The sequence below is a fragment of the Panthera tigris genome, chromosome X (assembly GCF_018350195.1).
Source record: "Panthera tigris isolate Pti1 chromosome X, P.tigris_Pti1_mat1.1, whole genome shotgun sequence".
Classification (NCBI taxonomy): domain Eukaryota; kingdom Metazoa; phylum Chordata; class Mammalia; order Carnivora; family Felidae; genus Panthera; species Panthera tigris.
Genome location: NC_056677.1, coordinates 69,216,108 through 69,238,767, shown reverse-complemented (window position 1 = coordinate 69,238,767; position 22,660 = coordinate 69,216,108). Strand labels below are relative to the sequence as shown.

The 22,660-nt window shown below is 39.8% G+C and overlaps 1 protein-coding gene across 1 annotated transcript in view; it reads left to right on the top strand.

Annotated features, from left to right (window-relative positions):
- The first annotated feature begins 3,517 nt into the window (after positions 1-3,517).
- RPS6KA6 (ribosomal protein S6 kinase A6) overlaps positions 3,518-22,660 on the top strand; it is a 225,582-nt gene continuing 206,439 nt past the window's right edge. Inside the window, exon 1 of the mRNA XM_007087880.3 lies at positions 3,518-3,595. Coding sequence (XP_007087942.2) covers positions 3,518-3,595 — 78 coding nt within the window. The remainder of the gene's footprint in view (positions 3,596-22,660) is intronic.

The following is a 22,660-nucleotide window of genomic DNA, read 5'->3' as shown; positions in this document are numbered from 1 at the left end:
TTAGCCTTATTAGGGGATTTCCCTTTTCACGCACTATAAACTTTATTGTTCAAAGAAGAACAACTATTAAACTATGATCATGTTTATCATTTATTGTTTAATCTCATTAATTTCAACAAAAAGGCAATTATGAGCTCACATTTTACAAGTAAGTGTGAATTGCTCCCCTTTTCAAATTGATTTGTAGGGGTCTCAAAGTTATTTCTTATTTTTAAAGAATGGAAGTTATCTGACACAACTAAGGCATTATTTAAAGATTATAAGTGCAGCATTTGTTAAAACTTAAACACTTAAAAACTTCACTGTTTGTGTTGGGCGCCCTTGTGGCTCAGTCAATGTCTGACTTTTGATTTTGGCTCAGATCTTACCGTTCTTGAGTTCAAGCCCCATGTGTGGGTCTGCTTGGGATCCTCTCTCTCTCTCTCTCTCTCTCTCTCTCTCTCTCAAAAATAAATAAGCAGTAAAAATTCCACTTTTGTGTACGAGTCCATTTTTATATTTTATGTCTGAATACCTCCAAAATAAAATATTTGAATATTTCCCTAATTGTGCTTTTATGTTCTGTGTTGGTTCACCATTTTCCAGCTATTTGGATTATAAACTTTGGAGAATACTGAGATACTATGTGGTTCTTTCTATAATTATACCCCAAGTATGCATGGCTTTGTATATGCTACAGTTTAGAAATCAGAACCACAGTGTAGAATTCGTGGTTGATCTGTGATCTGCTGATCAAAGACTCTTGTTTCATATTTTACAACCCTCTAGTGGGGCCAGGAAGTTTTTATCTCCATATGGGTCAGTTAATTTTTATCAGTTAAATTGCATGACTACTTATTTTCACCTCTGACCTTCGTAATCCAATGTATGCCATTTATCATGGGGTAAATGAGCCACTGTGAAGGTTTAAGTGTACTTTTTCCTTAGTCCTGAAAATACTCAGAACACATGATCTAATGGTGGTAGAGCCCATCTCATCACCTTTTATGATGAACAATACATTATTTAGAAACTAGATGTAGTGCATCCCAGTTCCAGAGCCACCAAAATATTACTAAATATTGTGTAAACTTTTAATGTTATGCTAGAATGGAGATCCAGAGATACATAGGTATACAGAAAATTTTAGGCTAAATTTTTCCTGAAGACTAAAGTGAAAGCAAGAATCTTTACAACTGAAGCTTGAGTCTTCTTTAATACCTGCCTTTGTGCTTAAATAAAGCTAAAATATTTTTCACCAACAATCTAAGAACCTCTGGGCTAGTCAAAATTGTACATAATAGGTCTTGGTTACTAGTAACTTAAAATCAGAGAATATATCTTTGATATAGTGAATCAACACAGAACAAAGAAGCATTAAACTCTGCAGAGTTTAGTAGTGCCATTCATTTTTATATTAGCCCACAGCTTTAACACAGTGTCTAGATAGAGTATTGTTTGTCCATCTAACATATTGAGCACCAGCCCTATGCTCTGAATGCAGAGGTTAATAGGTTAATTTACTAACATCAAAATCTCAAAGTTTGTTGGTAAAGAAGGTTAAGGTGTTGAAATAAGGATATGGAAAATATTTTATGGAAGTAAAGAGGAATGGGAGGAGAGGAAGGAGGGTATGGAGAGGGTAAGGTAATATCAGAGGGGTTTCACAGAGCAACAGAGTGGGATATAAGGTTTGACATCAGGCAAAACTATTTTTAATTCTAGAATTTCCATTTAATATCTGTGAGGTCTTGGTAAAAACAATGAACTTTTCTGGGCTCAATTTCTTAATGTTTAAAATACAGATAATATGTTTTTTACAAGTTGTTATGAGTGCTAAATGAATTCATGAAGAGCATGTGTCTGGAACATAGTGGGCTATCACTAAATAGTTGTTAGTATTGACTACTATTAAAATAAGTTGTTTAGGAAGACTGGGATAGGGAGGATATAATAACACGTGCATGGATTTGACTGGCATTTGAGGTAGTAGGTCTGCTTTTTACTTCCCTAGCACTGCACCCTATGGTGAAATAAATGGAGGCATAATTCAGTGTTTTCTTAGAGCACAACACAGTAGCTCTGCGTGTAGTAAGTGGGAAAAGGGTACTAGTATTTTACATTGACCATTAGAAACCTCTCCAAGATATTGAACTGCCTTGTTGCTACTACCTTTGCTATTTTAAGTCTCTTTGAAGTGTCAACAGTGGAATAACTTTGTTACTAAGAGTTCTAAAGTGTTTGGATAAGGATCTTGATCATCCCCCGTGTGTGAGACTGTACTTTATATATCTCAGTTATATCACTAGCTCCCAGTACAGCGTGTGGCTTAGAGTAGCAAAGGTTTGATTTGAAGAAGATAGGAAAATGATTATTACTTTCACTACAGGTCCAATACCCTCTAAGCGGGGTGTGTGTGTGTGTGTGTGTGTGTGTGTGTGTGTGTTGGGGGGGGGTGAGGTTAGCTTCGATTACTTTGTCTTCAATACGACAGGTAGAATCCAGTAAGTGGTGTATTTATGTGCATCTGTATGTGAACACTAGAAACACTGCGTGTCATCAATACTGTCATCAATACCAGAGGAAATGCTGTGAGAGGGACAAGAGCAGGGGGTGGAGGAGATAGGGAGCGCAGGTATACTAATTTATTTTTGATGAATTTTCTTTCTGCATCCAGCTTCTAGAAGTCCAATACTGGACTAAAACCCCCGCTGTAGTATTCGTCACTATACAAAAATGGATGTGGTTTGGTGTATAGGACACCTGCTTTTGTGAGCCCTGCAAGCAGATATTCCCGGAGTCCTCCCCTGACACCGACTCCTCCAATACTCAGGATCATCTCCCAGTTCCAGCATTCATTTTGGGAATCCTCCCGCCAGCAAGCGAGCTTCATAGACTTGAGAGGGCCTGCCGAGCCTGTGTGAACAGCGACGCGCATGCTCCCTGTAGTGGGCAGGTTTACTGAAGCGTTAGCAGTGGCTTTTACTACTCTTCTCCCGCCTCTACACCCGGCGCGTTCGTCTTCCCTCTTACCCACCCCCGACCACGCTGTCCTCCGTATCCACCCCCTCCTTTCTTTCCCACCCACTCATCACCCCAGGCTGGGGAATCTCCATTGACGTTCGAGTGACGCTACTGTGCTGCCACTGTGGGTAGGTGGGGGTGGTTTCCAAGCGCTGCACAGGTAACGCCACCGCTGCCGCCATATTGACAGAGCTGGGGATGGGGAGGGGGCCCTAGGAAGAGGGGTGGGGGACAGAGTCAACGCCAAGCGACAGTCGCGGCGGCGGCAGTGCTGAGCACCAGTCGAGTGGAGCTCTCCGTGAGGCAGCAGAGTTTTCTTGTCTATTGGGGCAGCTGCCTGCGGCGGCGATCCTCAGCTCGCAGCCTGTGAGCGGACGCTGCAGCGAGGGCAGCGGTGGCTGAAGCAGGGTCTGAGGGTTCCGTGGGTGCTGGCGGCGGCAGGCAAGCTCAAACGACGGGATGCGCGGTCGCTCCAGCGGTTGGCAGCTCCTGTTCAAGTGCTCCTGAAGGGGCAATGCTACCGTTCACTCCTCAGGAGGAGCTTTGGAACCAAGAAATGGAGGTGTTCGGAGGCGGCGCAAGCAGCGGCGAGGTTAGTATGGTGGCCAAGGACTGGAGCCAACCCCCTCCTTTCCACAGGACGCTGGCTGGAGGCCTGAGAGAGAAGGGACATAGGGCTAGGGAGCGGGGTGCCCAGGCAAGATCCCTTGAGGCTGCAGGATGGTGAAGCACGCGCTGCCCCAACTGTGCATTCCCTGGAGACGGCGGTCTAGGGCGTGGGGAGTGAGAGCAGCCCGGGCCTGGGCTCCTTCTCAGAAGGACCTCCTGCTGCACGAACCACGCTGGAGTTGTGACTAAGTTTCTTCTCTTTGCGACCTGAAATGGGACTAGGGAACCCCCCGGTGCCGCGCCTGGCTCTGTGCATTCCTCTTTCTCTGCTGCGCCGGGTTTGCTGGTTGGGACCACTTTCGGGGACAGCTGCTGATTCCAGTTAGCTGTAGAACCCCGTGTGCTTTAGGAATCCAGCGCAAGAAAAACATACCTAGGTGTCAGACTAACTCTGGGGACCTTTGCTTATAGGGATGTGTGCTGCTTACTTAGGTTGCTGGATTCTCCGTGGCATGTTGTGGTTTTTGTAACAACCCAAGTAGAGATTAACTGGCAGCCAGGTTTCTTTATTTACATTAAGGTGATGTTCTGTGGTCCCTCAGTTCCACCACCCTCTTCCTCCTGCCCTTCTTTCCCCAAATGCTGTCTCTGCCCTGTTAGTCTTTAAAAGAAAACGCAAAGGGAACCCCAGCCCTTATTAAGAGGAATCTTTGGAAGACTGCTAGGTTCAACCAGGATATTTTGATTTTTCTCTGTTCTGGCTCTTCTGAAACTGTTCTGGTTGGACTTAGGTCAGCTATGTAGTGAACACTTAGATGTGCACAGGTACTCTGTAAAAGCAGTGTTATTGCTGTTTGTTGGTGTTGTTAGAAGCGGGCAACATTTAAACACTAAAAATGAGACTTTGGGGATAGAAAATTGGATCCTTTGATGATAACTTAATGGATTGGCAGCATAGTACTCCAGTAGAGGCCACAATAGACCTCATAAAAATATGTGAATGCCAAGTATTGATTCACAATAGGATATTTTGAGGTAGCACTGGCAATCGCAGTCCTCCGCATCTCAGGATGCAAATTTGTCTTCAAATACTTGCTCCATCCTTAAAAATACACTTTGGACTGTTCTCTGTTTAACTCGTTCTTTTATCTTTTTCAAATTTCCAACAAATTGGGGTTAAAATTACGTGCCAGGATAACATTTAACAAGAAATGTGTAACAGAAATGAATTCAGGAGTCTAAAGTTGAACCTTCTCCATTATAGTACATATTTTACAAGTAAATTAAGCAGTTCCAAAATGCATTTTAATAGTCTACATCTCTTAAGAACAGGATAAATGAAAAAGGGTTCATTTCTTCTTGGAACTGATTCGTACTTCAAGAATTTTCTAGCAAGACCATTAAAAGGGAGAGGAATTTTATTTTATTCACTAATGTAATCAGTTGACTTATAGTCCCAGGTATCATGTTTATAAAAACAGTTAAATGCTTGTAGATAAGGATGGGGTGGGAGATGGAGAGCTTTTTGCATGCCTACTATTTTATTATTTTTGTTACATTTGCATGCAGAACTGTTTTAAATCATAATTACCATATATGGTATTTTTGTTCTTTGCAGTATGTTTTAGGTTATTATAGAGATTTAACAATGGGTCTCTCTAACTCTGCAGTTTGGAAAATACTCAAGTGGAAATTGTTAAACCCTCTGAAGTAAAACAAAAGGTGAAGATACTGTGGTGAAGATAGCATTTTTGCCTCCTTTGTCTAGAAAAGTTTGATTTTTTTAGATTTAATTCTTCAAGTGACTTAAAAATATTCTAGGTGAAACCTAAGTGCTATATCTGAACAGACATGTTTAGTATGTAAAAGAGCTTTTTTGTTGTTGTTGTTGTTGTTTATAATAGTGTTCTTTTGATAAGAAGGAAACAATTTTACCTCCCAGACTTTATATTTATTTTAATTTCTTCTTTGTTGATGTTTACTTTAGAAATATTAACCCTTCAGTGTGAGCTTTGCAGCCCCAGTCATGATAGTTTTTAGGACTAAGGATGCTTTAATTGTGGAATATGTTTTTTGAAAATGTGTTGGGATCCTTAAAGAAAAAGTGAGTGAGAAAGTGTTAACTTTAATTTCAAAGGAGTTATTTCTGTCAGTTTTTTTGTGTGTTGTATCCTGGTAAAATTAAAGATTATATGCACTATCATATACTGTGGAGTCTTTTTCAGCATCTATCTTTTACTTGTCTTATTTCATGGGCAATTGTTAACCTCTGAATTAACATTCAAAAGTGTGAGGATTGCTTGTTTGAGATTCTGAACATGCTTTCCTACAGGAAAAACTTATTAATAGTTACATTTTTAGACCAGTGCACAATAGTGAGGTATAATGATGAAGAACTAACCACTGTTTGTAAAATTGTCCTGTGAGGAAATGTGTTGGACATTTTAAATAAGAACTAGCTTGGTTCCAGTGAGAGGTGGAAAATGGGCCTGAAAAGGGAAAATATGGGCTCTGTTGGTTTCTGAGAAGGTTTTTGGGAGAGTGGAAATAGGATAAGCAAGAGGCTTTGGTTGTGAGAGCTCTTACAGTGACTGTCTTAATTAGGTATACTAGGAATACGAATTTCAAAGGGCATCACCCTCTAGAAAGCCATAATTTTAGCTCTTGCCTGGATTTTTGTCTGGATGAAGGAAAAGGTGTTACTTGAGGTCTGATGGGTATTGAACATTCCTGGGTAAGGGTCATAAAGAACAGCCTGGTTTAGTAAAGTTAACTTTTCATGACTTAGTGCAATATACATTACAGTGTACATTTAGTTGGTTGGTTGGTTGGTTGGTTGTTTTTGGTGAGACAGTGCTTGCTTCGTGATGGAGGAATTGATTATAGCTTTCAAATTGCATATTATTTTGAAAGTTTATTTATTTAAGTAATCTCTAACCCAATGTGGGGCTTGAACTCCTCATCCTAAGATCATACAGTGTAATATTATTTTCAGGAGTAGAATTTGGTGATTAAACACTCACATATAGCACCCAGTGCTCATCATAAGTACCCTCCTTAATCCCCATCACCTATTTAACCCATCACCCCACACACCCTACCTCTGGTAACCATCAGTTTGTTTTCTATAGTTAAGAGTCCGTTTCTTGGTTTTCCTATCTTTTTTTCCCTCCATATGCATTTGTTTTGTCTCTTAAATCCCACATATGAGTGAAATCAGATGATATTTGTCTTTCTCTAACATATTTCACTTAGCATAATACTCTCTAGCTCATCCAGGTCCTTGCAAATGGCAAGATTTCATTCTTTTTTATAGCTGAGTAATATTCCATTATATATACCACTTTTATCCATTCATCATTTGACGGTCATTTGGACTCTTTCCATAAATTGGGTATTGTTGATAATACTTCTGTAAACATCCCGGTACATGTATCCCTTCTAATCAGTATTTTTGTATCCTTAGGGTAAATACCTAGTAGTGCAATTGCTGAATCTAGGGTGGTTCAATTTTAAAAGTTTTGAGGAACCTCCATATTGATTTCCAGAGTGGCCATACAAATTTGCATTCCCCCAACAGTGTAAGAGGGTTCCCCTTCCTCTGCAGACTCACCAACACCTGTGCTTTCCTGTGTTGTTAATTTTAGCCATTCTGACTGGTATGTGGTGATAAATCGTTGTAGTTTTGATTTGTATTTCCCTGATGATGTGTGATAATGAGCCTTTGCATGGGGCTGTTGTCCATCTGTCTGACTTCTTTGGAAAAAAAAATGTCTATTCATGTCTTCTGCCTGTTTGTTAATTGGATTCTTTGTTTTTTAGATGTTGAGTTTTATAAGTTCTTTATATATTTTGGATACTAACCCTTTATCAGATACTCCATTTGCAAATATATTCTCCCATTCAGTAGGTTGCCTTTTAGTTTTGTTGATTATTTCCTTTGCTGTGCAGCAGGTTTTTATTTTTATGAAGTCCCAATATCTTTTTCTTTTGTTCCTTGCCTTCAGAGATGTGTCTAGTAAAAAGTTGCTATGGCTGATGTCAAAGAGATTGCGGTCTATGTTCGCCTCTAGTGTATTGATGGTTTCCTCTTTCACATTTAGGTCTTTCATCCATTTTGAATTTATTTTTGTGTATTGTGTAAGAAAGTGGTCCAGTTTCAGTCTTTTCGTTCTTTTGCATGCCTATAGTATTTCCAACAGCATTTGTTGAAGAGCCTTTTTTTTCCCAATTGGATATTCTTTTCTGCTTTGTCAAAGATTAGTTGACTATATAGTTGTGGGTTCATTTCTGGGTTTTCTATTCTATTCCATTATCTAAGTGTCTCTTTTTGTGTCAGTACCATACTCTCTTGATCACTACAGCTTTGTAATATGACTTGAAATCTGGAATTGTGATGCCTCCAGCTTTGCTTTTCTTTTTCAATGTTGCTTTGGCAATTTGTGGTCTTTTGTGTTTCTGTACAAATTTTAGGATTGTTTGTTCTAGTTCTGTGAAAAATACTGGGGGTATTTTGATAGGGATTGCACTAAATATATAGATTGCGTTGGTGATATAGACATTTTAACAATATTTGTTCTTCAAGTCCATGAGCATGGGATGTTTTTCCATTTGTTGTGTTATCTTCAATTTCTTTAATCAGTGTTTTATAGATTTCAGAGTACAGGTCTTTTACTTCTTTGGTTAGGTTTATTCCTAGGTATCTTATTGTTTTTTGTGCAATTGTAAATGGGATTTCTGTATGTTCATTTTGTATCCTGTGACTTTACTAAATTTGTATGTCAGTTCTAGCAGTTTTTTGAGGGGAGTCTTTCAGGTTTTCTACATAAAGTATCATGTCATCTACAAATAGTGAAAGTTTGACTTCTTCTTTATTGATTTGGATGCCTTTTATTCCTTTTTGCTGTCTGATTGCTGTGGCTAAGACTAGTAGTGCCATGTTAAATAACAGTGGTGAGAGTGGACATCCTTGTATTTTTCCTGACTGAAGAGGAAGAGCTCTCAGTTTTTGCCCATTGAAGATGATATGAAGAGTGCGTTTTTTGTATATGGCCCTTATTATGTTGAGGTATGTTTCCTCTAGCCCTTGTTGAGGGTTTTTATTATGAATGGATGTTGTACTTTGTCAAATGCTATCATGAATGGATGTTGTACTTTGTCAAATGCTTTTTCTGCATCTATTGCAAAGATCATATGGTTCTAATCCTTTTTTTTATTATTGTAGCGTCATGTTGATTGATTTGCAAATATCGAACCACCTTGTAGCCCAGGAATAAATCCTACTTGATTGTGGAGAATGATTCTTTTAATGTACTGTTGGATTCAATTTGCTACTATTTTATTGAGAATTTTTGCATCCATGTGCATCAGGGATGTTGTCCTGTAGTTCTCTTTTTTAGTGGTGTCTTTGTCTGGTTTTGGTATCAGGGTAATGTTGGCCTGAGAGAATGAATTTGGAAGTTTTTCCTCCATTTCTTGTCTAATCTTTATTATTTCTCTTCTTCTGATGGCTTTAGGATTCGTTCATTGTTCTTTTTCAAGCTCACTTAGGTGTAAGGTTAGGTTGTTTATTTGAGATTTTTCTCGCTTCTGGATATAGGCCTGTATTGCTATATACTACCTTCTTATGACTGTTTTTGCTGCATCTGAAAGGTTTTAGACCATTTTTTTTTCATTTTCATTTGTTTTCATGTATGTTTTCATTTCTTCTTTGATTTCCTGGTTGCCCCAACCATTGTTTAGTAGCATGTTCTTCAACCTCTTTGTGTTTGTGGTCTTTCCAATTTTTTTTCTTCTAGTTGACATCAAGTTTCATAGTGTTGTGGATAGAAAATATGCATGGTACGATCTAACTCTTTTTGTACTTGTTGGGGCCTAATTTGTGATCTAGTGTGTGATTTTTTTTTCTAGAGAATTCCCATGTGCACTTGAAGATAATGTGAATTGTGTTGCTATAGGGTAGAGTGTTCTGAATATATCTGTTAAGTCCATCTGGTCCAATGTGCCTTTTAAAAGCATTGTTTCCCTGTTGATTTTATGCTTAGATGATCTGTCCATTGATGTAAGTGGGATGTAAAATCTGCTACTGTTATTATATTATTGTCAATGATTTCCTTTAATTTTATTATTAATTATTGCATATATTTGGGTGCTTTCCTATTAGGGGCATAAATGTTTACATTTGTTTGATCTTGCTGGATATATGATGATATAGTGCTCTTCATCTCTTGTTACAGTCTTTGGTTTAAAATTTCATTTGTCTGATGTAAGTATTGCTCCTCTGACTTTTGACTTTGTTTGCGTGATAAATATTTCTTCATCCTCTCACTTTGAATCTGCAGGTACCTTTAGTTCTAAAATGGATTTCTTGTAGGCAACATATTGATGGGAATTGTTTCTTTTTAATCTGTCTGACACCCTATATTTTTTGATTGGAGCATTTATTCCATTTACATTCAGAGTGATTATTGATAGATATGTATTTAGTGCCATTTTAGTGCCCATTTTATCATTGTTTCTGCAGATTTTATGCTTTTTTTTTTCTTGCCTTTGTCACTTCTGGTCTTTCTTTTCCACTCAAAGAGTCCCCTGTAATATGTTTTGCAGTGCTACTTTAGTGGTCATGAACTCCTTTCATTTTTGTTTGTCTGGGAAACTCTTTATCTTTCCTTCTATTGTGAATGATAGTCTTGCTGGATAGAGTATTCTTGGCTGCAGATTTTTCCCATTCAGCACTTTGAATATATCATGCCACTCCCTTCTGGCTTGCCAAGTTTCTGTTGACAGATCCGTAGCTAGCTTTATGGATGTTTCCTTGTAAATTAGGTACTTCTTTTGTCTTGCTGCTTTTAAGATTTTTTTAATTTTGTGCTATATTTTGCAAATTTAATTACACTGTCTTGGTGTTGTCCTGCTTTTGTTGATTTTGATGAGAGTTATTTGTGCCTCCTGTATCTGGATATATGTTTCCTTCCCCATGTTAGGGAAGTTTTCACCTATTATTTCCTCAAATGAATTTTCTTTCCCCTTTTCTCTTCTTCTTCTAGGACTCCTATAATATGAATGTTATTATGTTTGATGGAGTCACTGAGTTCCCTAATTCTCCTTGTTCCATAATTCTTTCTCTCTTTTGTTGAACTTCATTAATTTGCCATTATTTTTTTCTATATCTCTTATACATTCCTCTTCTTTTTCCAGCCTTGTGTCATTGCATCCAGTGTGTTTTGAACCTCAGTTATTGCGTTTTTCATTTCTGACTGATTTTTTTTAACTCTTTTATCTCTGCAGTAAGGAGCTCCCCAAAGTCTTCCATTCTTTTCTCAAGTCTAGCGAGTTTCCTTATGATTGTTGCTTTATTTTTATTAATTTATTTTTCTAAAGTTCATTTATTTTTGAGGGAGAAAGAGCAAGAGAGAGCAAGTGAATGAGCAGGGGACAGGCAGAGAGAGAGAGAGAGAGAGAGAGAGAATCTCAAGCAGTCTCCATGCTGACATCATGGAACCTGATGCAGGGCTCAATCTCACAAACCGTGAGATCATGACCTGAACCAAATCAGGAGTCAGATGCTTAACTGACTGAGCCACTCAGGCAACTCTATGATTATTGCTTTAAATTCTCCATCTGACATATTTCTTATATCTGTTTTGCTTAGATCTTTTGCCATGACCTTATCTTGTTTCATGTGGGATGAATTCCTCCATTTTGGCATTTTTTTCTAAGTCTCTGTCTTTTTCCTTGTGTTAGAAAAGCCTGTTATGTTTCCTATTCCTTAGTGTAATGGCTTTCTGCAGAAGAGATCATGCAGTGTTCAGGGCCTGGCACTTCAGAGAGTCTCACTGGAATGTGCTGTGTGCATCTGCTGTTGTGTTTTGGCTGCTCTATCCTTCATACCAGTTGTCTGCAGAGGCTCTCCTTGCCTGCAGTGGGCAGTGTTTGGTCCTTGGCTAGAGTGTGGTGAGTTTTAACTAGGTGTGCTTTGGTCTGCTTATTGAATGAAACCTGATGCTATTTCCACTAGAACTGAAGCCTTGCAGAACTGTCCTGTTGGGAGACATGGTGTGGGTGGGAGTTCTGCTGGTCTTCTCAGGAAGAGGCCCAACATGCTGGGATAGAGGCAAACTTGACCTAGAAAGTCCTTACTTGCAGAGTACAGGGGTATGGGACCTGGCATAATCAGGTTAGGCAGCTAGTATTGGCACTGTGGTGCAGAAGTTGGTCCTGTTTTTATATGGAGGAGGAAAATGGGGCTAGCCAGCTCCTTTGTCCCTGAAGTGGGATTTCTGTGCTTGCTGCCATCAAGGAAGCACCCTGGGAAGAGCAAACAGTTTCCCTCCTTTGTGTCCCAGGTGCCTTCCCTGATCACTATCTGCCTCTGGGCTGTTTTACTGCCTTCTCTCCAGGAGCAGTGCAGTGCCCTCCAGGTTCTCTCCCAGCCAAGCCTGGAGACTTTCAGAACTCCAGGCTCTAAGGAAGTGATGTGGGCAGCAGCCTGCGCCAGTCCACTGGGAAGGGTTTCGATGTGCTGAATTAACCTGGAAGGGCAGTTGCACCAGAGTGCAGGGATGTGGTACCCAAAACAAACAGACCAGGCAGCCAGTGTTGGGGCTGAGCTGCCCTTGGCAGATGGCTCTGTGTTTATGCTGAGGCTGGGAGGGAAATGGAGCATGAGGGCTCCTCTGTCCCTGAAGAGGCTTGCCTGTCAATGCTATCTCTCATGTAGGATATCCAAAAAGAGCCAGTAATCTACCCCTTGTTACCCAGGCATTCCTCAGATCACTGTTTCTATGCTGTCTGCCCCTAGATTTGTTTGACTGCCTCTCCTCAGGAGTAGGGTAGTACCCTCAGGGCTCTATCCACCCTAGCCTCAGACCTTTAAAACTCCAGTCTTCAAGCCCTGCTCCTTGCAAAACTCATGAAAATCAGCTCCTCTCGTTTTCCCAGGCAGTGGTTTTGGGGAAGTATTATCTTTATGAGTTCCACTGTATGCTTCTCTCTCTCTTACATTTCTCTGGGACCATGGCTTCCTTCCTTCTACACGACCTGTCATCCATTTCTTCCCCAAACCAAGTCTCTGCACTTCCTACCTTTTTGGATGTGGCTTCTTCTCTCCCTTTTGTTATGGAGTTTGTTCTATCAGTCTTCAGGTTGATGTCTTTGGTATTCAGAATAATTTGATAGTCATCTAGATGTATTCAAGGGATGGGATGAGATGAGCCTAGGGTCCTCCTGCTATGCCACCATATTCATTTCTGTAAATGGCACTTTTATATTATTTCTTTATCAATACTGGCTTTGTTTAAAGAAGTTAATTTAGAAATAAAGTTCACTGATAAAAACAGTTTGGGATTAAAGCCACAGACTTTAAATATTTAACCAGAATGACACCTATATGGCAGATTGAGAAAAATTGCTAGTTTTATTTAATTTAATGAGACCCTATAGTCACAGAGGAAAGAACATGGGTTTAGGAAGCTTATTAATATGGATTCCATTCTCCCCTCCAACTCATACTAGATGTGTGACCCAACACTTAGTCTCTCTGAGACTATGTTTCTTCATTTGCAAATGGGAAAAAAAATTTTCAAGCTTTGTTATGTTAAAAAATTCAGTACTGGGTTTAATACACTTATCACAAAAACAACAACAACAAAAAAATGAAAATATCTTTCAGTGCCAGAATCAGGGCATATGTCTTTCACAGTGCAATTGTTTCATGGAAGGGGGGAAAAGAAATTCTATCTTATTTCAGCTCTACCAACAAATTTTGTTTGAAATTGTTATGGCAGTATTATGCATATAATACTGTTAGGCAGTATTAAGCCTTTTGATGCTTTGAATTTTTTGTTCAGATGAGGGTATGTAGGAAAGCAACAGAAATGTGTATAGCTGAATTTCTTGGACAAGATAACTCTTGCATTACAAAATGGTTGGAGTTGTTTTAGAGATAGTGAATACAATTTAACATCAAATTAAACCATGACTATTTTTGTTAAAAAAGATCTAAGGATAACAAAATAAATAAAAGTTGCTTTGCAAATAGTACGTCTCTAACACACACAGTGGTTCCCTCTCTTTTCCCACAATCATCATCATTCCTCTTCCCCCCACCCTTAAACTCTGAATTATTGTCACCTGTATTAACTTTGGGATTTGTCTTTCTCTGTATGACTTATTTCACTTAGCATAACACTCTCCGATTCCATCCACATTGCTACAAAAGGCCATATTTCATTCTTTCTCATTATCAAGTAGTATTCCATTGTATACATATAAACCACAATTTCTTTATCCATTCATAAGTCGATGGACATTTAGGATCTTTCATAATTTGGCTATTGTTGAAAGTGCTGCTATAAACATACCATATATTTTCACTCTTATGTGGATTCTGAGAAACTTAACAGAGACCATGGGGGAGGGGAAGGGAAAAAAAAAGTTAGAGAGGGAGGGAGCCAAACCATAAGAGACTCTTAAAAACTGAGAATAAACTGAGGGTTGATGGGGGTGGGAGGGAGGGGAAAGTGGGTGATGGGCATTGAGGAGGACACCTGTGGGGATGAGCACTGGGTGTTGTATGGAAACCAATTTGACAATAAATTTCATATTAAAAAATAATAAAATGCTCCATCTTTCTGTCAAAAAGAAAAAAAAAAACCTTTGGGATTTAGATAGCCGTGGTCATAGCCCCCAGCTTTCTCTATTATGAGAAGTTTTTCTTAAGACTTTCATCCTATATCTGAATATTTCATTGAAGTATAGTAATCACTTTTGTAATCACAGATAGGGTGATTCAGGGATAAAATATGAAGTTAGGAGCACTAGGGGAGGATAAGAGACAATTCAGTTTATTATAACTGGCTAATGAGGTATTTCATTGACATTTTTTTCCCCCTTTCTGAACTTTTGTCATGGTAGGAATTGGTTCAGTTGATCAAGTGTTTATAGGATACAAGGCAGTGCAGTACATAGTACTGTAATATGAAATGCCTAAATATATACCACACAAAGTCTTACCCCATTCCCATGGGTTTACATTTGGGTGGGCAAGATAGACATGTATGGAAACTTCTGTTATACAAATCACAAGACCATCAACAATGAGGTGGTTGTGGTAGTGGTTTAGGGATAGATCTGGTAATGCCTTGTGAAAGAGGTGGAATTTGAGCAGGGCATTAGAGAGTGGGTAATATTTTCACAGATAGAGATGAACGGAGCATATTTCTGGTGGATGGGGACAGTAGAGGCAAATATATAGGGGTGTTCTTTTTTTTTTTTTTTTTTTTTTTTTTTTTTTTTTTTTTTTTTGCTTTGAGTATTTACATTTTATTTAGACAAATACTTGAGACAAACTAGTACTTTTTCAAGGTTAAAGATCTCCCTGGGTCTTTAATTTTCTTGTTCAATTTAAACTGAAAAACTTTCCCAGGGAAAAGGGGTAAAGTAAAGGTAAAATGAAGTGATGGAAACACCAAAAGTAGTGAAAAAAAGAAAAACAGGTCAAAGAAAAGAGTAGGACATAGGTATTAAACATTTTTATATGTTTAGACAGTTTTAAAATTTGTGGTTCATCCAATGTCTGTGCTACCAGACATGCTTTTGTTGAAAATATAGAGAAGCTAGTTTGTCAAGAGAGAGGTCGCTTACTATTCTTCATCTATTTGTAAATGGCAAATTTTTATTGCAATTCAAAAATGGAGAAAGCTGCAAGTAACTCATTTAAAATGTAAGCTGTTGAAAGATGCAGGAAGTGACATGTTTCTGGTGTCCAAATCATGCGATGCTTGTTCTAAATACTGCTGCACTCACCACCTGGAACAGAAGACTAATCCTATTTGGAATATGCCATTATTTAGTGTGTAACTTCTTACTATTTCTTTTTTTTTTTTTTTTTGATTTTATAGAATTTAGATTTATTTATTTATTTATTTATTTATTTTTTAATATATGAAATTTACTGTCAAATTGGTTTCCATACAACACCCAGTACTCATCCCAAAAGGTGCCCTCCTCAATACCCATCACCCACCCTGCCCTCCCTCCCACCCCCCATCAACCCTCAGTTTGTTCTCAGTTTTTAACAGTCTCTAATGCTTTGGCTCTCTCCCACTCTAACCTCTTTTTTTTTTTTTTTTTTCCTTCCCCTCCCCCATGGGTTTCTGTTATGTTTCTCAGGATCCACATAAGAGTGAAACCATATGGTATCTGTCTTTCTCTGTATGGCTTATTTCACTTAGCATCACACTCTCCAGTTCCATCCATGTTGCTACAAAAGGCCATTGCCACGTAGTATTCCATTGTGTATATAAACCACAATTTCTTTATCCATTCATCAGTTGATGGACATTTAGGCTCTTTCCATAATTTGGCTATTGTTGAGAGTGCCGCTATAAACATTGGGGTACAGGTGCCCCTATGCATCAGTACTCCTGTATCCCTTGGATAAATTCCTAGCAGTGCTATTGCTGGGTCATAGGGTAGGTCTATTTTTAATTTTCTGAGGAACCTCCACACTGCTTTCCAGAGCGGCTGCACCAATTTGCATTCCCACCAACAGTGCAAGAGGGTTCCTGTTTCTCCACATCCTCTCCAGCATCTATAGTCTCCTGATTTCTTCATTTTGGCCACTCTGACTGGCGTGAGGTGGTATCTGAGTGTGGTTTTGATTTGTATTTCCCTGATAAGGAGCGACGTTGAACATCTTTTCATGTGCCTGTTGGCCATCCGGATGTCTTCTTTAGAGAAGTGTCTATTCATGTTTTCTGCCCATTTCTTCACTGGGTTATTTGTTTTTCTGGTGTGGAGTTTGATGAGCTCTTTATAGATTTTGGATACTAGCCCTTTGTCCGATGTGTCATTTGCAAATATCTTTTCCCATTCCGTTGGTTGCCTTTTAGTTTTGTTGGTTGTTTCCTTTGCTGTGCAGAAGCTTTTTATCTTCATAAGGTCCCAGTAATTCACTTTTGCTTTTAATTCCCTTGCCTTTGGGGATGTGCCGAGTAAGAGATTGCTACGGCTGAGGTCAGAGAGGTCTTTTCCTGCTTTCTCCTCTAAGGTTTTGATGGTTTCCTGTCTCACATTCAGGTCCTTTATCCATTTTGAGTTTATTTTTGTGAATGGTGTGAGAAAGTGGTCTAGTTTCAGCCTTCTGCATGTTGCTGTCCAGTTCTCCCAGCACCATTTGTTAAAGAGACTGTCTTTTTTCCATTGGATGTTCTTTCCTGCTTTGTCAAAGATGAGTTGGCCATACGTTTATGGGTCTAGTTCTGGGGTTTCTATTCTATTCCATTGGTCTATGTGTCTGTTTTTATGCCAATACCATGCTGTCTTGATGATGACAGCTTTGTAGTAGAGGCTAAAGTCTGGGATTGTGATGCCTCCTGCTTTGGTCTTCTTCTTCAAAATTACTTTGGCTATTCGGGGCCTTTTGTGGTTCCATATGAATTTTAGGATGGCTTGTTCTAGTTTCGAGAAGAATGCTGGTGCAATTTTGATTGGGATTGCATTGAATGTGTAGATAGCTTTGGGTAGTATTGACATTTTGACAATATTTATTCTTCCAATCCATGAGCAGGGAATGTCTTTCCATTTCTTTATATCTTCTTCAATTACCTGCATAAGCTTTCTATAGTTTTCAGCATACAGATCTTTTACATCTGTGGTTAGATTTATTCCTAGGTATTTTATGCTTCTTGGTGCAATTGTGAATGGGATCAGTTTCTTCATTTGTCTTTCTGTTGCTTCATTGTTAGTGTATAAGAATGCAACTGATTTCTGCACGTTGATTTTGTATCCTGCAACTTTGCTGAATTCATGTATCAGTTCTAGCAGACTTTTGGTGGAGTCTATCGGATTTTCCATGTATAATATCATGTCATCTGCAAAAAGTGAAAGCTTGACTTCATCTTTGCCAATTTTGATGCCTTTGATTTCCTTTTGTTGTCTGATTGCTGATGCTAGAACTTCCAGCACTATATTAAACAGCAGCTGTGACAGTGGGCATCCCTGTCGTGTTCCTGATCTCAGGGAAAAAGCTCTCAGTTTTTCCCCGTTGAGGATGATGTTAGCTGTGGGCTTTTCATAAATGGCCTTTATGATCTTTAAGTATGTTCCTTCTATCCCGACTTTCTCAAGGGTTTTTATTAAGAAAGGGTGCTGGATTTTGTCAAAGGCCTTTTCTGCATCGATTGACAGGATCATATGGTTCTTCTCTTTTTTTTTGTTAATGTGATGTATCACGTTGATCGATTTGTGAATGTTGAACCAGCCCTGCATCCCAGGAATGAATCCCACTTGATCATGGTGAATAATTCTTTTTATATGCTGTTGAATTCGATTTGCTAGTATCTTATTAAGAATTTTTGCATCCATATTCATCAGGGATATTGGCCTGTAGTTCTCTTTTTTTACTGGGTCTCTGTCTGGTTTAGGAATCAAAGTAATACTGGCTTCCTAGAATGAGTCTGGAAGTTTTCCTTCCCTTTCTATTTCTTGGAATAGCTTGAGAAGGATAGGTATTATCTCTGCTTTAAATGTCTGGTAGAACTCCCCTGGGAAGCCATCTGGTCCTGGACTCTTATTTGTTGGGAGATTTTTGATAACCGATTCAATTTCTTCGCTGGTTATGGGTCTGTTCAAGCTTTCTATTTCCTCCTGATTGAGTTTTGGAAGAGTGTGGGTGTTTAGAAATTTGTCCATTTCTTCCAGGTTGTCCAATTTGCTGGCATATAATTTTTCATAGTATTCCCTGATAATTGTTTGTATCTCTGAGGGATTGGTTGTAATCATTCCATTTTCATTCATGATTTTATCTATTTGGGTCATCTCCCTTTTCTTTTTGAGAAGCCTGGCTAGAGGTTTGTCAATTTTGTTTATTTTTTCAAAAAACCAACTCTTGGTTTCGTTGATCCGCTCTACAGTTTTTTTAGATTCTATATTGTTTATTTCTGCTCTGATCTTTATTATTTCTCTTCTTCTGCTGGGTTTAGGCTGCCTTTGCTGTTCTGCTTCTATTTCCTTTAGGTGTGCTGTTAGATTTTGTATTTGGGATTTTTCTTGTTTCTTGAGATAGGCCTGGATTGCAATGTATTTTCCTCTCAGGACTGCCTTCGCTGCATCCCAAAGCGTTTGGATTGTTGTATTTTCATTTTCGTTTGTTTCCATATATGTTTTAATTTCTTCTCTAATTGCCTGGTTGACCCACTCATTCGTTAGTAGGGTGTTCTTTAACCTCCATGCTTTTGGAGGTTTTCCAGACTTTTTCCTGTGGTTGATTTCAAGCTTCATAGCATTGTGGTCTGAAAGTATGCATGGTATGATTTCAATTCTTGTAAACTTATGAAGGGCTGTTTTGTGACCCAGTATATGATCTATCTTGGAGAATGTTCCATGTGCACTCGAGAAGAAAGTATATTCTGTTGCTTTGGGATGCAGAGTTCTAAATATATCTGTCAAGTCCATCTGATCCAATGTATCATTCAGGGCCCTTGTTTCTTTATTGACTGTGTGTCTAGATGATCTATCCATTTCTGTAAGTGGGGTGTTAAAGTCCCCTGCAATGACCACATTCTTATCAATAAGGTTGCTTATGTTTATGAGTAATTGTTTTATATATCTGGGGGCTCGGGTATTTGGCGCATAGACATTTATAATAGTTAGCTCTTCCTGGTGGATAGACCCTGTGATTATTATATAATGCCCTTCTTCATCTCTTGTTACAGCCTTTAATTTAAAGTCTAGTTTGTCTGATATAAGTATGGCTACTCCAGCTTTCTTTTGGCTTCCAGGAGCATGATAAATAGTTCTCCATCCCCTCACTCTCAATCTAAAGGTGTCCTCAGATCTAAAATGAGTCTCTTGTAGACAGCAAATAGATGGGTCTTGTTTTTTTATCCATTCTGATACCCTATGTCTTTTGGTTGGCGCATTTAATCCATTTACATTCAGTGTTATTATAGAAAGATATGGGTTTAGAGTCATTGTGATGTCTGTATGTTTTATGCTTGTAGTGATGTCTCTGGTACTTTGTCTCACAGGATCCCCCTTAGGATCTCTTGTAGGGCTGGTTTCGTGGTGACAAATTCCTTCAGTTTTTGTTTGTTTGGGAAGACCTTTATCTCTCCTTCTATTCTAAATGACAGACTTGCTGGATAAAGGATTCTCGGCTGCATATTTTTTCTGTTTAGCACACTGTAGATATCGTGCCAAGCCTTTCTGGCCTGCCAAGTTTCAAAGGAGAGATCAGTCACGAGTCTTATAGGTCTCCCTTTATATGTGAGGGCACGTTTATCCCTTGCTGCTTTCAGAATTTTCTCTTTATCCTTGTATTTTGCCAGTTTCACTATGATATGTTGTGCAGAAGATCGATTCAAGTTACGTCTGAAGGGAGTTCTCTGTGCCTCTTGGATTTCAATGCCTTTTTCCTTCCCCAGTTCAGGGAAGTTCTCAGCTATAATTTGTTCAAGTACCCCTTCAGCACCCTTCCCTCTCTCTTCCTCCTCTGGGATACCAATTATGCGTATATTATTTTTTTTTTTAGTGTATCACTTAGTTCTCTAATTTTCCCCTCATACTCCTGGATTTTTTTATCTCTCTTTCTTTCAGCTTCCTCTTTCTCCATAACTTTATCTTCTAGTTCACCTATTCTCTCCTCTGCCTCTTCAAGCCGAGCCATCGTGGATTCCATTTTGTTTTGCAATTCGTTTAAAGCGTTTTTCAACTCCTCGTGACTGTTCCTTAGTCCCTCGATCTTTGTGGCAAGAGATTCTCTGCTGTCCTGTATACTGTTTTCAAGCCTAGCGATTAATTTTATGACTATTATTCTAAATTCACTTTCTGTTATATTATTTAAATCCTTTTTGATCAGTTCATTAGCTGTTGTTATTTCCTGGAGATTCTTCTGAGGGGAATTCTTCCGTTTGGTCATTTTGGAGAGTCCCTGGCGTGGTGAGGACCTGCAGTGCACTTCCCCTGTGCTGTGGTGTATAACTGGAGTTAGTGGGCGGGGCCGCAGTCCGACCCGATGTCTGCCCCCAGCCCACTGCTGGGGCCACAGTCAGACTGGTGTGTGCCTTCTCTTCCCCTCTCCTAGGGGCGGGATTCACTGTGGGGTGGCGTGTCCCGTCTGGGCTACTTGCACACTGCCAGGCTTGTGTTGCTGGGGATCTGGCGTATTAGCTGGGGTGGGTAAGCAAGGTGCACGGGGGCTGGAGGGGCAGGCTTAGCTCGCTTCTCCTTAGGTGATCCACTTCAGGAGGGGCCCTGTGGCAGCGGGAGGGAGTCAGATCCGCTGCCGGAGGTTTGGCTCCGCAGAAGCACAGAGTTGGGTGTTTGCGCGGAGCGAGCAAGTTCCCTGGCAGGAACTGGTTCCCTTTGGGATTTTGGCTGGGGGATGGGCGGGGGAGATGGCGCTGGCGCCTTTGTTCCCCGCCAAGCTGAGCTCTGCCGTCCGGGGGCTCAGCAGCTCTCCCTCCCTTTGTCCTCCAGCCTTCCTGCTTTCTGAGCAGAGCTGTTAACTTATGACCTCCCAGACGCTAAGTCGCGCTTGCTGTCGGAACACAGTCTGTCCGGCCCCTCCGCTTTTGCCAGCCCGACTCGGGGGCTCTGCTTGGCCGGCGAGCTGCCCCTCCGCCCCGGCTCCCTCCCGCCAGTCCGTGGAGCGCGCACCGCCTTGCCGCCCTTCCTACCCTCTTCCGTGGGCCTCTGGTCTGCGCTTGACTCCGGAGACTCCCTTCTGCTAATCCTCTGGCGGTTTTCTGGGTTCTTTAGGCAGGTGTAGGTGGAATCTAAGTGATCGGCAGGACGCGCTGTGAGCCCCGCGTCCTCCTACGCCGCCATCTTCCTTAAAACTTCGTATAGGGGTGTTCTTGTAGGAAGAATCTAATACTGCTAGGATATAAGTCTATGATGTGAGAATGAAGATACAGTGTGAAATGAGGTAGGGAATGTACTAAAGGTAGGTTAGTCCCAGTTTGCACGGGGATTTAAAAGGATTTGAGGGTTCAATGTTAATTTATAAAGGGGATATAATAAAGGATGTCAAGGACATGAGTGACATGACCAGATCTATGCTTTGAAAAATAACTGATGGTAGTGTGTAGGATAGATCAGAGTCAGGGAGAGACTGAAGGTGGGGAATAACAGCTAGGAGGCTATTGTATTAGTGGAAGTAATAGTGAGATTTTTGAATTAGGGCAAAAAGGGTAGAAAAGAAGACTTATGGGGAAAGAACTTACAGAGATAAAACAGAAGTTGGAAACTGATTAGAAATAAGAGGGAAGAATGAAAAACAACACTTATTAGGAGTGTTTTGATAGTCCTTAATTTAATACATATTTAATGCATTCTAGCCAATATAAGTGTCTATGTTAGCCACTGGACTAGTACAAATATAGTATATCTTTGCAGCATAGGTAGATAGAAAACTAAAATGAACTTTCCCTTCTCTCATATTGTCTTGAACAAAAGCAAACCACTCTGATGATTTCTTACTGTGCTTAAAAATTTTACTGCTACAGACAAATGCATTTATTTCATAGCTAAAAAGTTTTTCATGCTTTTTAACATTTATTTATTTTTGAGAGACAGAGATGGAGCACGAATGGGGGAGGGGCAGAGAGCGAGGGAGACACAGAATCCGAGGCTCCAGGCTCTGAGCTGTCAGCACAGAGCCCAGTGCAGGGCTGGAACTTAGGAACTGTGAGATCAAGACCTGAGCCAAAATCAGATGCCTAACTGACTGACTGATCCACCCAGGCGCCCCTTCATGCTTTTTAAATGGTCTTGGACCTGTAATTCTTGTTTCATCAATATTCATCTTAAATGGTCAGCAGCTCCTGGGTGCAGAGGGCTGTTCTGAAAATAGTGGTTGGTGCTACTTTCTGGAATGTAGAAAAGGGAATAGGGACATCTGTATTTCTTGTGTGTTTTCACAAAGTTTATTTGGATTAGGAAGTGGGAGGGGCCAATAGGGCCCTGCTCTCTCCACCACAAGTGCCTCCCAGTTTCCTCCAAAACTGTTTTCCTTTAATCAGGTCTGGTCTGGAAATATTTC